Here is a 17,167-nt window from a genome sequence, read left to right on the forward strand (position 1 = left end):
AAAACTAATGAAGCTATCGACTTGGAATTTGAAGAAAATTACTCCTTGAATCATTGGCCATTGCATGAACCTAAAAGTTGAATTTAATTTGTACATTAAATATTTTTTTTAGCTACTTCTTTGTAGAAAAAAAACACCTTTTTTTTCGTATTTTTTATTTATAATTTTTATTTTTCATTTTAAAAAAATAATTTTAGGTTCATGCAATGCGTATTAATATCATCTAACGGAAAAAAATTTCCTTTTTGATATAAGATGGTTTCCTGGACCTGTGTGTTGCACGGCGCAAACTAGAGGCGCCAACTTTCAAGGGCTCTAGAGCCGCCATTTTGTTATTTTTTTTATTTGAAAAAATTTGTATCAATACTTAATAATGTCAGTAATATCTTGTTCTTTTAAAAATTTGAATAAGTGCTTTCAGTTTTTCATAAAAAATTATTGAAAAAGCTGTCGTCCAGAGGGTTTTCCCCCCTTAAAGATTTCAATGAAATTTTGAGGGTTTTTTCCTCTAGGCAAATACAAAATTTTGGAAGTATTTTCTCATACATTAGTTTTTTTTTTCGCGGAGACAGATTCAACGATTTCAATAAAATTTTGAGGGATGGTTCCATTTTTTACGCATTGTTCTTTTTCTTTTTGTTACAATAACTAAACAAAATTTTTTAGATCATGACTCTTTTGATCATGTATTGAAACTTTTAAGTAATTTGTTAATTTGGTATCACACATTATCTCTGTTTTACGTTTTTCTTTTGTTTTAATGCGACTATTGTTAACGTATACAAATAAAATAACTCACAACAAGCACCACCATTGACCTAATGTCAATCTTATAATACATAATACCTAAGTAAAAAAAAGAAAGAAGTAAAGCATCCACTGATACAAAATAAAACAGAGACAGGGATAAAAAACAGTATTTCTTCATACTAAGCTTTGCCGACAAGGCTAAACTTGAAATAAATATTAACTTTATGTACACCATCCAAAACTTTCTGGCCCGTAAATTAAAATTTAAACAAAAAGGGATCTCATTGCTGTAGGCATTTTCGATAATGCAGATTCCTGTAACCCTTCTATCCATTGCTGATCGTCGTATGTGTTTTCAAACGTAAATAAACTGGATTATAAAGTGGGAATGTGGTGTTTTGTAACCCACGAAAAAACTGGTCATTGCTAACTCAAACCCACTCCAAAAAATTGCTGTTTACATTTGACTTTTTTTACTGAAAGTTATAACATTTAAAGATACCGAGCAAAGCTCGGTCACCCAGGTACTAAGTATTAATACAAAGTACTTCCTCAAATTATTATTTATCTTGAAAAATTGAATATGTTAGAATTGTTTTTTTTTTTATTATGTTTCTATTTTGTTTGGAGCTGGTGAACTATGAATTAGTGTTCGAAGACTGAATTAATAATTTCTTTTTGATCGTAATGAAGTGGAAAAAAGTGTGTGAAATTGAGAATTTCTTACATTTTCATACTAGAATATTTAACTTTATATATTTTCAGCTGGGTTTAAAAAAAAAAAATAGTTAAATGAATATAAGAAAAGCCATATTTAGGGGTAATTTTGTTTTATCTTGAGAGAATTTCAATCAAAGTGCCAAAAAAAAGTCCCATTTAACACATTTTAACCCAATTCGCACAGCAAAAGAATAAATTTGATCCCTTTTTTAACCAAACGTCAAATTTAACCGTGGTAGAAAATTTAACCAACGCAATTCGCACACGGCCTTAGGTGGTTATTGCTTGTAGCCACAAAAGTCATCGTGTAAATTTTGGATAATTACTTCATTTCAGTTTTATAATAACTCTACACCAACCCAAATTGTGCATTGTGTTTACAGCCGAAGATTATAAAGCCCAAACTACATTGGCCATTTTTGGGAAGTTACATATTAAAAGCCCAGTACGCAGATCGCGCTAAACTAAATTTTATCTCGACAATTTTTATCTCTACACGCGTTCGCTAAAATCCAAGATAAATTTAAATTTAAAAATAACGGCTGAATCACAGTTTCATTTACTTATACCAGCTTACATTCAATATAACATTACATATTTTTTTTACCTGCAGAATACCTTTTTTACGCTCTCATTTTGTTTTATTCCTCTTCTTTTATATATTCCAAGGTTGTTTTTGCCTCTTATTCCTTCCAGCAACAACAACAACCACAAAAATGTCTAAATTTATCTGTGAAAAAATCCGCTGAGCATTATTTCGCGAGCTAAATTGAGTGGAGACTTTTTGCAAAAGTAGTAGATGAGAATTCGAATTTAGCGCGTGAACTACATACTACCTGCCTAAAAATCCTCGCTAAAATTTATCTTTGGAGGAAATTTGTATGAAAGATAAATTTTAGCGCGATCTGCGTACTAGACTAGGTATAAATACAACGACCACTTTTTGAACAAATTGGGAAATTGAATTGAATAATCTAGCTTAGACACTTTTTGGTTTTGACATTGAATAATATAGCTCGGACATTTAGCGTTGTAGTTATACCCGAAACAGAATCGTGGTTCTGATGAAAAGCAAGATCGAATGAAGTTGTTGTAATACGTGTTAATAAATGATCTATATGGATTAAGTGGATAATAAAAAACGGATAATGTAAATCCGGCATTTTTTTTGTCATCTAATTCCCTTGTCAATTTTAAAACTCATCGTGTAAATCACCAAATTCGTATCCACATCTTTCGGATAAAAAAAACTCTCCACTATCCTAAAACATCCATTCTGTTTCCACCCAAGGTAAATAATAATCAAATATCGATTTGTTGGCATATTTTGCACTTTATCCCACACACACACAAACAACTACATTTTCTACTATGATGTGTCAGAAAATGAAAGAGACAACTCCATTACCCACAATATAAATCTCTCAAAAACAAAAGAGATAACAACACAACTCCCTCATACATTTTTCTACCTACACATCATTCTCAGCCTGTGCCATCTCTCCACATTCATAGTCGTCGTCGCCATTGTTCTATCCGAAGTTGAGAAAAAAAAAAGAAAAGAAAAACACACCAAAAATTTTTTTGCTAGAAAAATTTTTTTTTTGTAAAACACACATCCCCAGGAAACACCTAAAAAAAAATATAAAATAAAAAGTGTTTTCTCCAAGGATTAGTTTATTAATTAAAAAGAACAACTGTGCTGTGTACAATTGTGTAAGGAAGCAACAAAAAAAGAAAGATAATTTCTAACAGTGTCAGCGACTTTTGATTGCGAGAGAAAAAAGTTGAAGAAAAAATCACCCAGGAAATAATGTCTGCGATGAATCCGGAATAGTAAGTTTTTTTTTCTCTTCATTTTTTCATTAAATTGATTTAATCTTTTAACTTCTTTTTTTTTACAACGTAGAAAATGTATATTCTTGAGATGTCCACAAAATCCATTAGAAAGTGCACAATTCTAGAATATTTTATTTTTTTTCTTTGTTCCAAAGTAATCATGAGTTTTTTTTTTCTTCTTCTCTTCCAAATGCAATGTATTCTTTTTCTTTTTTTTTTTTTTTGAATTCGTATATTTCTTTACTGCGCACTAATGAGATTGAAGTTTTTTGCCTTTTTTTGTGTTTCGTTTTGAAAAAAAAAGTAGAAAAAAAAACGCACACAAAACAATTTATGAATTCTATCAATTTTCAAGGAAATCGTCGTTTTTCCAATTTTCGTCATTTTTCAGAGTCGACTTTTCTTTGCAAATTTTCGCCATGATGAGTCACGTCACAACAAATCTCACTTCACTTCCCACCACACGCATTTTTTGTGTTGAAAAAAAAATTCGATACGATTTTGTCAATTTTTTTCTTTTCTTTGTCATGTTTTATATTTTTTTTTTATCTATCTTGCTGGCTGCTTGCTAGCTGCCCCTTGTTAGAGTCGCAGAGTCTGTCCATGTCACAACTTCGTCCAAAAAGATTGCCAACAAAGCTTGCAAACAGAAAACCCTTTTTTAAACCCTATTTGCCTCCAAGACAAGTTAGATTTCTTGGGTCTTTAAGTTTGACCTGTTCCATAGATTCTAGGCAATTTATAATTTACATTAAAAGAGGGCGTGATAGATTGACAATCACTCTTTTTTTTTTTTTTAGATATGAACTTGTTAGATGAAAGTTCAAACTAACCTCTAAAATGATACGTTGTCATGCTAAATAATGGTAGTGGCGACTGTCAATGACAGCTAATATAACCCACGAATCATAATAATAATCGTCTCTAAGAACGAGAGACGATAAAGATAATATATTTCTGCAAAGATAGGCTGATTTTCGTTGAAATCATTTAAGTAATCTGGTGGCTATCTGTGTCGATGGTTTGCTTGAACTGGAATTTAGTCTGTTTTTTTGTTGTTACAAATCGCAATTAATTTAATTAAAGTCCAAGAGTGTGACTTGGAGACGACTATACAAGCGACGATTAAATTTTCTAATTTTTGTTTTATTGTGTGCGCTTTTTTTTTTTTATTGTTGTGTGTACAGAGAAATATGCACTCTCGACAAGTAGTCAGATGCAGGCTTGACATCATAAATTACTTGGTATCGATAGAGACACTCTAGTCGGGACAGCATCCACCTGTTTCAATTGCTTATTTTGTATGTTCGTATTTTTTTTTTTATTAGGTATTTTTGTTGTTGTTTTTTTTTTTGTGTGATGTTTGCAGTTTTGCGTCGTTGTCAACGAGAATGTTTTGTGTGTGTGATTATATTTTTAAAGACCTAAACGTGCGTTGCGTTTAATTTTTGTTCATAATTATTTGTTGTTGATTAAATACTGAAGATGTTGATTTTTGTTCGATCAGTTAGTTCTTTTGAGCGACATGTTTTGGAAATTCTTTTTGTTTAATTTTAAAATGTTTTTATATCCAAAAATTAAAGATGTGAAAACATAATAGAAATGAGTAATTTGTTAAATGATTTTTCAAGAAAAAAAAGACACTTTCAAAATTTCATAGATAATTGACCAAATGCACCACTGCACTGCAGTTTTCAAGAGTTGTGGTCTGGAGAATTGTATCTGTTTAAAATTAAAATATAGGTGTATCGGTTGCAATTGAATGGTATTACTACCTCAAAAATCATGTTTTTTAGAATATGTACATATGTCATTGGCACGTGTTCATATAAAATAGAAAATATGTACTAGCAATAAAAGCATTTACCTATTATTTTGTATGCATATCAATATCACCCATTGTTGCAGCAAAAAAGCGATATCGTCGGTCTCATGAGAAAACCTCGTAACTCCACTTTTTTTCAAAAATTACTTTTGAATGCCATTCTTTAGAAAATATGTCAGCGGAGCAACCCAGAAAATTTGGGGTCATTCCGAAAACTCTAAATAGACTTAAATTCAAATTTTGCACAGCGCGTTTCTTCCCAACTAGGGTAGATGTACCCATTTCCGAAAAGCTCCAGTAGCCGAACACTTTTCACTTAAATATGTAAAATCAAACTGTTTTGTCCCCTTAGAAGTAAAAACCCGGTTAAACTAGAATCTATATACTATATTCGATCACTCCTTGCGATATCTCGCTCAGAAATCTATATTTTCTTGTTCAAATAGCTTTCAGTTTGTCGGAAGGATCAGATGCGTAAAATTATCGTATTTTTTTTGTAAAAAAATTAGTTTGAGTGGTCACATGAAATAGTGTTTATTTGAATAAAAATAAAGTTTAGGCTAAATTTTATAATTTTATGCATTAGTTTAGACAATAAGTAATTGATTTTTATTATTTTTTTTTTTTAAATTGTATATACTTATTCTTATTTTAAACTGTTCGGAAATAGGAAGCCAATTTTTATGATTTTGCTTTCTCCGAACAGTACTGTTTGGAACTAGGCAACTGCTTTAAATTTTATTTATTTAATATTTTTTTAATAAATATTTATACAAATTTATAAATATTTAAACAAAATAAATAATTATTCATATTTCATAAAAAAATGCACTTCATTTCTTCTCCGAATACAACCCACATCGTGCTACACATGTAGCCGGCAGATGTTGGAGCTCAAAAGTCACTGCCGAGCTTCAATGTGGGAATGGACCAGTTTAAAAGGCAACGAACGTTGGAAAATTCCTAGGTGACAAAAGCAAACTTCTGCGGACTGTTGTGCACGTTTTAGAAAATAAAGACCTTTTTGGTTTTGTACAAATGCATTGCGCAGATATGGAATTAATCCCTTCGCGGTCGACCATACAAAATGCATCCATAGTAACTTTCTCTTATATGTATGTCTACCAACCAGTTATTAGAATGCACATCTAACGCTACGTATTCATAGCCATAACTTAAAAAAAAGTTCGTTTTAAAAAACCGTTCTTAAATTTGTATCGGAAGCACCGACAAAACTGAGCCCATTGAAGAGCCAGAACCAAATGATATAGGCCCGTTTCCTATATGGTTTATAAATACAGGGTGTCCCACAGTCACCGCCCCAAACGAAAACCATGGATTCCTGAGGTCATTTTAAGTCGAAAAACTTAAGAGGTAATTTTCTCGTTTTCGTCCCGTTTTCGAGTTACCACGGTTATTATGATTTTTGTTCTCTTTTCCCTTATCTGGCTTTATCTTAGCCAAACTACGTTTGATTTGAAAATTTTTTTTTATAACCAATCAAGAATTTATTACAGTTTTAGTTTGTCTCAAAACTTTTTTTTCTGCGGACAACCGTTTCTCCACAATTTTGCATCAAACACAATTTTCTTCGTTTTTTAAGTTGTTTTTTACACTTTCATATCATTTAAGTCAAAAAAACACGTTAATGAGTATTAATTTTTTGTGCTTTTTATTAAAGCCCAGTTTATTTTCATAAAAAAAATAAGTTTTATTTCATAAAAAAGGCTACTGAAAGTAATTTAAAAAAAATAAACAAACTGAGTGAATTAAAAAAAAAATAATTTTTAAATACAAAATTCATTTAAATGAATTAAAACTTTTTCTGAGCTTTATTTTTTTGTTCTTTTCTTAACCACAATAGCTCAGAAAAAGTTTTTAATTCATTTAAATTAATTTTTTATTTAAAAATTATTTTTTTTTTTTAATTCACTCAGTTTGTTTATTTTTTTTTAATTACTTTCAGTAGCCTTTTTTTATGAAATAAAACTTATTTTTTTATGAAAATAAACTGGGCTTTAATAAAAAGCACAAAAAATTAATACTCATTAAAGTGTTTTTTTGACTTAAATGATATGAAAGTGTAAAAAACAACTTAAAAACGAAGAAAATTGTGTTTAATGCAAAATTGTGGAGAAACGGTTGTCCGCAGAAAAAAAAGTTTTGAGACAAACTAAAACTGTAATAAATTCTTGATTGGTTGTAAAAAAAATTTTTCAAATCAAACGTAGTTTGGCAAAGATAAAGCTAGATAAGGGAAAAGAGAACAAAAATCATAAAAACCGTGGTAACTCGAAAACGGGACGAAAACGAGAAAATTACCTCTAAAGTTTTTCGACTTAAAATGACCTCAGGAATCCATGGTTTTCGTTTGGGGCGGTGACTGTGGGACACCCTGTATATATGTATGGAACATTTTTGTTTACCTTGAAAGTTCCATATTTTTGTTATTTAAATTAATTTATCTAAATAATAGAAGAAAATTGTTAAAATTTACGGTGTTCGGAATTAGGCACATGAGTGTTCGGAATCAGGCACCTTGTGTTCGGCTTCTGGTGAAAACGACATGCCTTCAGTTTTTATTTTTTTATAAGAAAACTTTTGTACTCATTGACAAAATTTTATTTTTTTATAATAAAGTATTCTTACACCTTTCGTAAAAAAAAATATTTTAACTTTTTTTCTCCAATTAATAATTTTTTGCAGCTTTTTTACTTTTGAATTTCCGTTAACTGTTCGGGTATTGGTACATCTACCCTACTCTGTTGTTTGTTTACTCTTTCGTCTCTCCTGTAAAATTTTGATTTTGGGAGTTACTAGGTTTTCTCATGAGACCGACGATATGTCTTGTATATATCCCTATAAATCGTATTTTCGTCAGAAATATGCAAAGTTAGCAAAAAATATTTTACAAAAACGGTTCAAAGTCATTCTGATTTTAAAGCACTTTTTGTATGAATGTTCCATAGTTGCAAACTTTTCTAAAGCATTTATGCCAACTCACCTTTTTTTTTGAAGAAAAGCAAACTCCCAGTAATTTTTTGTTATTAGATTATATGTTAAATTTTTACTGAAGTCGAAGTCACACGAAAACATTTTCTATCCACTTGTTGATCATCACCTTCATTTTTTCGTGATAGTTTTCTATGTTCAAGGGGTAAAAAGTCAAAACATCCCATCACAATGACCTCAAACGCTGAGTGTGCAATATATAACTTTTTTGTTCCGAATTCTTTTTCCAAGATATGAATGAACCTATCCAGATTCATTATATTAATAATTACAAATTAGCTATTTCATTTCAATACAATTTTGAAAAAAATTGTTTTGCAGAGATTATTTCTTTTTTTAAAAAAAGTTCTTAAAATTACCAATAAATTCAAACTTGTATTAAAACAAAAATAAGAGCCGTTGTCCCTTGTTCAATGTAAAAGTGTTTATATTTACATACCAGTTAATATTGGTATCCCTCAAGGAACTTTACTTGGAGTTATACTGTTCCTTGTTTATATCAATGATATGGAAAAGGTATTGAAGCATTCTTGGCTCAAAATCTTTGCAGACGATGGACTTTTGTGTATTTCTGGTCGTGATGTCTCAACATGTGTGAAAAATTTAAATGAAGATCTTGGTGCAATAAATAAGTGGCTAAAAATGAATCGTCTCTTATTAAATATGGAAACGTCAAAGTGTGTGTTACTTAACGTCTCTATGTTACCGCCTCAATTGTCCATTCACGTTGATAACTGTCCCCTTGAAATTGTGTCCATATAAAGTATCTTGGTGTGATGTTAGATGAAAAACTATCGTGGAACGAATATACAGATTACCTATGCAAAAAAGTATCGAAAAAGTTAGGAGTGCTACGAAAAATAAGAAATAGCTCATCAAAAAACAGTGCAATAAAAGTCTATAACGTCATAATAAAACCCCATTTCGAGTATTGTCGCAGTAAGCGTTACGTACTTCTTTAATATGTCCCAAAAAAGTTGAAAGCAGATTTTGCAAAATAAAGCAATGCGAATTATATTTAAACGTGATAACTATGCCTATATAAGAGAAATGCACGATTCATTAAACTTGTTCAATATAAACCAAAGACTCTATATTTTGACATTTGACAATGACGTTTATCTACAAAATTAAAAAAAATATGTGTCCTGAATACTTAAGTGCACCAACTAATATAAATGTGATATACCCCCTGCGTAATAGAGATGACATTGTAGTGCGAAGAATGAAAACAACAATAAACATTTTATTCCGGTTTTCAATCATTCAACCAACATATAAAAAATGCAACAAACATCAACATGTTTAAAAGAATGATTGCAACTCATGTTAAAGACTTTATAATTTGAACAAAATAACTTTAACGTAACAATTTCAATTTGAATCCTTATTTTTTTTATTTGTATAATTAACAAATCCTTATAATCTATTTATTGAGAAAAATATATAATTTTAAAATATTGTAATTTACTTAAATGTCACCGCCACTATCAGAAGATTGTTATCAAGTATGCCCATGGTTCATTTTTAGCAAAGTTAAACAAAAAAAAAAACCATACAAATCCCAAGATTTACATCAAAATTGTCAGAATAAGATTCCAGGACATTATAAAACTTCTGAACCGGACAAATTCATATAGAAATTATTGTCTGACAGTATTTTATTATTGAGAAACTGAAGAATTTATAAAGTCAATAATATAATGATTCATTTGGATTGAAAACACATTATTCAAAATGTACATTTGAAGGGAAATCCTAAATTTTGCACAGCCAAACTTAAACCCAATGAAAATCATTTTCAAAGCAATACCATTTTGGACAAAGCGATTTTCCTTGATAGGTATTGAGTTGTTTTTTTTTTCTCTCAGTGTAGGGCTTCTGAAAAGTTAATTCTTTTTAACTCAGTTGTATTTATTTTTTCAGAAACTTATTGTGCGCATTGAAAAATTTTGAAAATATGGTACACTCTACAGATCAGTATTATGGACACATTTCAAAATTAAACAGTTACTTTGAATAGTGGATAGAAATATAACAATTTATCCATTAAATATTTTTAACTAAAACAAAGCATTGAAAAAGAGGAATAACATCTGAAAAAAGTGTATCTTAATATCTGATAGGTTGTTACGCAATATCTGGTGGACAATGTATAATGTTTTTATCGATTAAAAACTGCACTGTTTAAATAATTTTCAGCTGCATTAAAAAACGCTGCTTTAAAAAAAAAAATAGACCAATAGTTAAATTCATAAGAATTATCGTGATACGAAATATACCCCTTAATCTTTCTATCTGTATTTTAACAGTCCCATTTTATAGCACGCTGTATAACAACATCGTAAAGGGTATTTGTTTAATGGCATTTGTGAGGTCGACGACCATTGTATGTATAAATACTATACATACATATGTTATTATTTTATTAAACAAGTTTACTCAACTTTGAATTTCTCGTTTTGTTTAAATATCACTCAAATGTTAGAATACCCCGCCTAAACCATATAGACATAGTCAGATGTTAACAGAGCCCCTGAAACTACAGACATGGTGTTACCCAATAGTTTAATGAAGCTCTAAATTAGTATTAGTAAAATTGAAAATGATAAAACTGTTCATATTTAACCCTGTTCGGTATCGGTCGGTACAAAAAGTTTGACTTGCTATACGATTGCCAGGGCGCATACTTAAGCAACCTAACTGGACCCAGCTGTATGTCGGCCAGAAAAAAGTGCAATGTGCTAGGTTCTCTTTGATAACCGATCTTCCTGTTTTTTTTTTTTTTTCAACTGAATTAAGGAAAATTGTATCATATTACTTTAGAGCTTATGATGACATTAAAAAAGTTATCAAATAATTCGTAAATTGATATAAATTCTACGCAATTCTCATTCATTTTTTCTATGATAGCTCAAATATTATACACACCTTGAAAACCATTAATATAACTAAACAACCAATAACTCAACTAAAGTTATGTATTTTTTCAAAAGCAAGTTCCATCTGCATGTAAAACTATATAATAATAACTTCAACGGCAATAAATCCTAAAAAAAAGTCACAATCATAATGCTTCTTGAAAAATAAAACCATAAAAGTCGATATGCTTCGACAAACATTAGTGAAACCTTCATTCTAAGAAAAACCTTACTTCCTTACTTACTTCTACCTTCATTATGCGTTTCTTTACCTACACACAAATAGTAATCACAATTAACCCTCATTTTTTGTTATTTGTACATTTTGAGTGTAAATAAATGATTTTTTATTTTTTTATCACGATTCGTCTTTTCTCTTGTCAAACTCTAACTGCTGACCCTCTCTCTTAAAATAAGGGCGCAGCATAAAATATGAATCATTTCTATTATTCAATGATGGTATTCCGTCGTCTGTTTAAATAAATCAAGGGATGTCATATCTATTTTAATGGATACTACTGCGTGACTTATCATTTTTTTATTGTGCAATTCTGGAAGTAATATTATCTAAAGAATGCAGTTAATACATTCAAAATGACTCATCAATCGTTATGTTAACGTGTTTATAAAAAAAAAAAATAGAAAAAAAAAATAACCTTAAATGTTTTTTAATAGTTTTGAGTTTGTGTTTTCAGGTTTAAAAATAAATATGCAAGAAAAATTTAAGATTAAATCGCAATTACAAATAGTAGGTTGTAACATGACAGAATAGAGTTTTACTACTGTAAAAATGCACTTCCGATGGTATCAACGTTTAAACATACAACTATTTAGTTAGATGTTATGATAAAAAATTTAACAGTTTAGTGGAAGAGAAAAAAGAAACAACATTGATTTTATTTATTTAATTATCAACAAGCATTAATTAAATTAATATAATGCATAAACGTATTAACAATTTTTGTTATTTTGCTTCAATGAATGGAAGTATAGTTTTTAAATATGCAGGTCAAAAGACTTTATTGGCTTGCCTTTAAACTCCTCTTTTTGATTGAAAAAAATCTGTAAAATTAATGTCCTGGCAAGATGTTTGCTTTATCTTCTTTAATTATTTTTTGTAATATGTATTTTTATGATCCTTATAGGATCACAGGTGTCGTTATTGAAAAGTTTTCTATAAAATCTTTTTTGAATTTCATGCAGATACTATCAATTTTCTTTTTGCCTCATTTGAATAGGAAGACGTCTGAATGGTTTATTTAAAACGAATGTAATCATTCACTTTGTTAACAAGACCGTTGCTAATACTAAATACCACTTTTTTTAGAGCTTAATTAAATTAGAGCTATTAACTTCTGTAAATTAATTTAGCTTTATTAGGATCAAGAAACAAGTTTTCAGTAGAAGATAGAGCAGAAATGCATACAGAGAGTATTATCCAGTTTATGGAAATGATGCTTTTCATGTTGCCGAAAAAAAAGCCGGAATCTTGATGGATTATTGAGTTTGATCTGTTAAAGCTGCAACGTTGGTTACTATTTAATCAGATCCGTGATCCTTGAGCTTTAAATAACTTCAAAAGAACCCTCATTCAGTAAAATTTTATTTAGATACAATCTTACCAGAAATGAAGTAAGCTTAAAACAAAAAGTGCCACTTTTCAAAACTTCCAAATGTAACTCTGTTAATTACTCAGATATTATTTTATTTAGGCCCACAGCCAGACCACGGCTCATAACGTCTTTGATTCAGTCCAAAGGTAGTTTAGGATAATGTTAAAGTGAAGAGCACCAGACAGAATCATTGCTGATGAATGGACAGTTTTTCGCAAACATCTTCTGCAGAAGTTGTTTTGGTGAAGAAGAAGAAACAATTCAAAACCTCATGTCCAGCTTTATTCAGTGGACGTAAATTTTTTATTTATTTATTAGCTTAATGCAAGCAAAGAAACTTACAACTATTGGATACAAAAAAAAACTTAAAACTAGATAATAAAAATACTTAAGAACTAAGAATAATTTTAGGATTGACAAATTAGGAAGGTTCTTGGTTTAAGAAAATATTGTAGAGAGAGGTTTTCAGAGAATGTTTGGAGGGGTGGAAATTAAAATAGTTATCCACGCTATTATACTTGTAAAAATACATTTTATAAGATACAAATGATCTAATCAACAGAGACATCTTTAAGCTCCACGGCTGTTTTAAAATCTCCAACTGGTTCAATGAATGAAAAAATTACCTTGCAATATTATGGTATTACAACGCAACGAATAAATAAGTGTGTCACTTTTTTTTCTAACATCCATTTTTACCTAACGTAACCTACTTCTAGACCAACAACTTTTGTATGTTCTTTGATCGCTACTATACTAAACATTCGTTGATCCTATGATTTCTTTCACAAAATCAAATTATCTATTGAATATCTAGCTTTTTTAGCATTTGTTTTAATTTCATATAAAATTCTTGTAAACGAACAAATTCAGGGGGTCGAATTACCGCACACGATTACGATCATACGTTAACGTTTTGACTATTGTTCTCTCTATTTAATCAGTGAAAAAAGAAAGGCACACATAGCAACCATACGTTAACGAACGTATGCCGTAGTTCGACCAAAGACTTAATTCAAGAAACAAAAGGTAAAGAATTTAAACGAACAAATATTTACAAAAGTCTTTTAACTTTGAACAAAACTTGTTGCCTTTTTTTCAAATCCATTAAAAATCTAAATTTGGCTCCAATGTTGTTTTTGTGCTTCTGTTTTGTCTTTTTTCCGGTTCTGATTAGAACCAAGTTTTTGTCGGTTTGTGGTTATCCAAAGTTTATGTTATTTCTCCAGCATTGCAGATGGCAGCACTTTATTTCTGGGAATTTCTAGAGATAGCTTGGACATGCATATGCGGTCCCTTCATACATATTGCAGTTTTTCAATGTTAAATTTCCTTTTATAGCTTAACATTCTCATTTAACATGCTCACGCGAAGCTTAGCACCAAACGGAAACTTTCAAAAAATTCCTTCTAAGGAGTTATGTATATCTTTTCTTCTTGGTCCAAATTTAATAATTTAAATTAATATTTTAAATTGTTCAATCATTTATTTATTCTACTTTCCTATCAACACAATTTAACAAAATACATTTTATTCTTCTTTCAGCGACTACCTCTTCAAATTGCTTTTGATTGGTGATTCTGGAGTTGGAAAATCATGCCTTTTGCTTCGTTTTGCCGTAAGTAAAAAAATAATATAAAAACTCATATGAATTTCCAACCATACACTTTTTTCTTGTTATTATAGGATGATACCTACACAGAGAGTTACATAAGCACAATTGGAGTGGACTTTGTAAGATGAGATTATGCAAAATTTTGTTTTTTTTTATATCACAAGCTAATTCCTCTTTATTTTTTTTTTATCAACAGAAAATTAGAACAATTGAGTTGGATGGAAAAACTATTAAATTGCAAATCGTAAGAAATTCATACCTTACGACTTTTGATCTCATTTATTTATTTATGTGTTTTTTATCTTTTTTAGTGGGATACTGCTGGTCAGGAAAGGTTTCGAACAATTACTTCGTCATACTATCGTGGCGCCCATGGTATTATTGTTGTTTACGATTGTACGGACCAAGAGTCATTCAATAATGTCAAACAGTGGCTTGAAGAAATCGAGCGTTACGCATGCGAGAATGTAAATAAATTGCTTGTAGGAAATAAGAGTGATTTGACCACTAAAAAGGTCGTTGAGCATAACACTGCTGCCGTAAGTTATTAAAAAATACATAAATTTTTAACAAAAAATGAATTAATTTTTTTGTAAAATAGGAATATGCAAACCAATTAGGCATTCCATTCCTTGAGACATCGGCCAAGAGCGCAACTAACGTGGAACAAGCTTTCATGACAATGGCAGCTGAGATTAAAAACCGCGTCGGACCGCCGTCAAGCTCCACCGAGCCGGCCAGTAATCTTAAGATCGATCCAGGGCGTCCAGTGGAAACTACCAAATCTGGTTGCTGTTGAATGCTTTAAAATTATTAAACAAACAAAAAAAAATACAACTACACACACACACATAATAAAAAATAATAATAATAAATAATAAAAAGAAAACTTATTAAAATTAAAAAAAAAGAACAACAACAACAACCATACATAAAAGTTGCAAACAAAAAATATGAAAAATAACGCGCGCCGACGATGACGCCACACGCCAACGACAGGTTATGCGTCGTCAGCCACCACCAACCCCCAAAAAAAGTGCATTCTCCTCTTAGTTGCACAACATTCAGAAAACAAAGAACAAGAAAAAAAGGCAAACAAAAAATTATATTTCTAGCGTATCATTTATTCCGCTTTAAAATTAGTTTAAAGTCGGGCTAAAAGTAATAAAAATAATGAATATGTTCACTTAATCTAATACCTATATACAACAAATATATATATATTAAAAAGTAAAAAAAAACAAAAAAATCGAACACAGCATTAAATAAGACGTCCTAGTTACTTTCTAACTGAACAAAATATAGAAAAAACACTTTTCGTCATTCTACTTCTTTGCAATCTTCGTCGCAATCTTTGTTTTGTTTTCGTTTTTTTTAATATTTGTTTCATTTCAAATCCCCCACAAAAATTTATTTAAGAGTTGCGCGCTTTTTTCTTATTATTCATTTTTATTGATAATCATTTATTTTATATTTTTTAATTTTTACATATTTTTTATGGTATTATAGTTTATTTTTTTTGTTTTCGTTTTTTTTTTTAATTTGCAAATATTCTCGTAACCTAAATATATTTTTTTAATTAAATAAATAAACAACAAAACATGAAAAACAACAAACAAAAAAACGAATGAAACCATAAAGAGAGATTATAAGAGAGAAAGTAAAGAAATAATATTCTTCTGCTGCTGCTGCAATAAATATTGTTCTCTTTTATGTTGAAAAACGAAAAAAAAAGGCGGAAAACAATTTAATAAAAATATATAAATTAAACAAAAAAAAAACAACAAATAAAGAGAAAAAATGAAAGGATTAAGACACACTAACTATAAATATTAATTTATTACATAAATTGAGAATTCGTGAATGCAAAAAAAAATAAAATTAAAATAAAATAAACTTTTAGTGAGAGTTTATAGTATAAATAAAATATAACAAAAAATAAAAAAAAAAGAAAAGTGAGGAAGAAACAAAAAGAATATGTTTTCAAGGGGAAATAAAAATAATTTTTTCTTTAATATAAATTATTTTGTTTTGAATTTCGAATTCGAATGGAATGTGTTTACTCTCGCTTTCATCTGTTTTGTTTTGTTTGACCTCAAGTTAACTTTTCTTAGAGATAAAACTGTAGACTTTGGATGCTTTATAAAGCATCTATTTTGCTCTAGTTTCATGTACAATCTTTTTTAGGCAAACAATAGTCGGTTTGTGTGGAAAATTTCTGATGGTAAACATTGATGATAGTTTGTGTTGTTGATTGTTTATTTAAGGCAAGTAAATTTAGAAAGTAAATAGTTTTGTTTAGTTTTTATTTAAGGGACAAACAAGTAGTTTTTTTTTTTTTTTTTATAAAAAGGGAAAATATTACAACTACCTTTTCTACTCATTGTGAATTAAACTTTTTTATTTTAATTGAGGATATTCGCTTTAAGTCTTGAAGTTGGACAAAATCGAAAAAGTCGATAAAGTTGGACACTGACATCATTAATACAAGCGACTGTGTTAATTGAAAACGTTCGATGTCTGATTTTATCTAGTAAAAACTATTTTTTTACTATTGGAACTTTTATTTTTTTTTTAAATTAAGGGCCCTATTATGATTTGCGAATCGCTAGAAATTTTTGGCGAATCAAACTTGTTAAGCCTCTAATATTATGCGTTTTAAAAATAAGTACCTGGGTGACCGAGCTTTGCTCGGTATCTTTAAATGTCATAACCTTCAGTGAAAAAAGTCAAATGTAAACAGCAATTTTTTGGAGTGGGTTTGAGTTTGCAATGACCAGTTTTTTCGCGGGTTACAAAACACCACATTCCCACTTTATAATCCAGTTTATTTACGTTTGAATACACATACGACGATCAGTAATGGATAGAA

The 17,167-nt window shown here is 29.6% G+C and overlaps 1 protein-coding gene across 2 annotated transcripts in view; it reads left to right on the forward strand.

Annotated features, from left to right (window-relative positions):
• The window catches only part of LOC129913312 (ras-related protein Rab-1A), a 25,635-nt gene extending 9,556 nt beyond the window's left edge, over positions 1-16,079 (forward strand). The window contains exons 1-6 of one of the 2 annotated variants that reach the window (XM_055991921.1): positions 3,014-3,306; positions 14,226-14,298; positions 14,367-14,414; positions 14,492-14,539; positions 14,607-14,834; positions 14,897-16,079. In XM_055991921.1, the coding sequence (XP_055847896.1) occupies positions 3,284-3,306; positions 14,226-14,298; positions 14,367-14,414; positions 14,492-14,539; positions 14,607-14,834; positions 14,897-15,094 (618 nt within the window). In that variant the 5' untranslated portion in view covers positions 3,014-3,283 and the 3' untranslated portion in view covers positions 15,095-16,079. Of the gene's footprint in view, positions 1-3,013; positions 3,307-14,225; positions 14,299-14,366; positions 14,415-14,491; positions 14,540-14,606; positions 14,835-14,896 lie in introns of those variants that run through there. The other variant, XM_055991920.1, reaches the window with a different exon arrangement.
• The last annotated feature ends 1,088 nt before the right edge of the window (positions 16,080-17,167 follow it).

Source organism: Episyrphus balteatus, chromosome 3, assembly GCF_945859705.1.
Source record: "Episyrphus balteatus chromosome 3, idEpiBalt1.1, whole genome shotgun sequence".
Lineage (NCBI taxonomy): Eukaryota > Metazoa > Arthropoda > Insecta > Diptera > Syrphidae > Episyrphus > Episyrphus balteatus.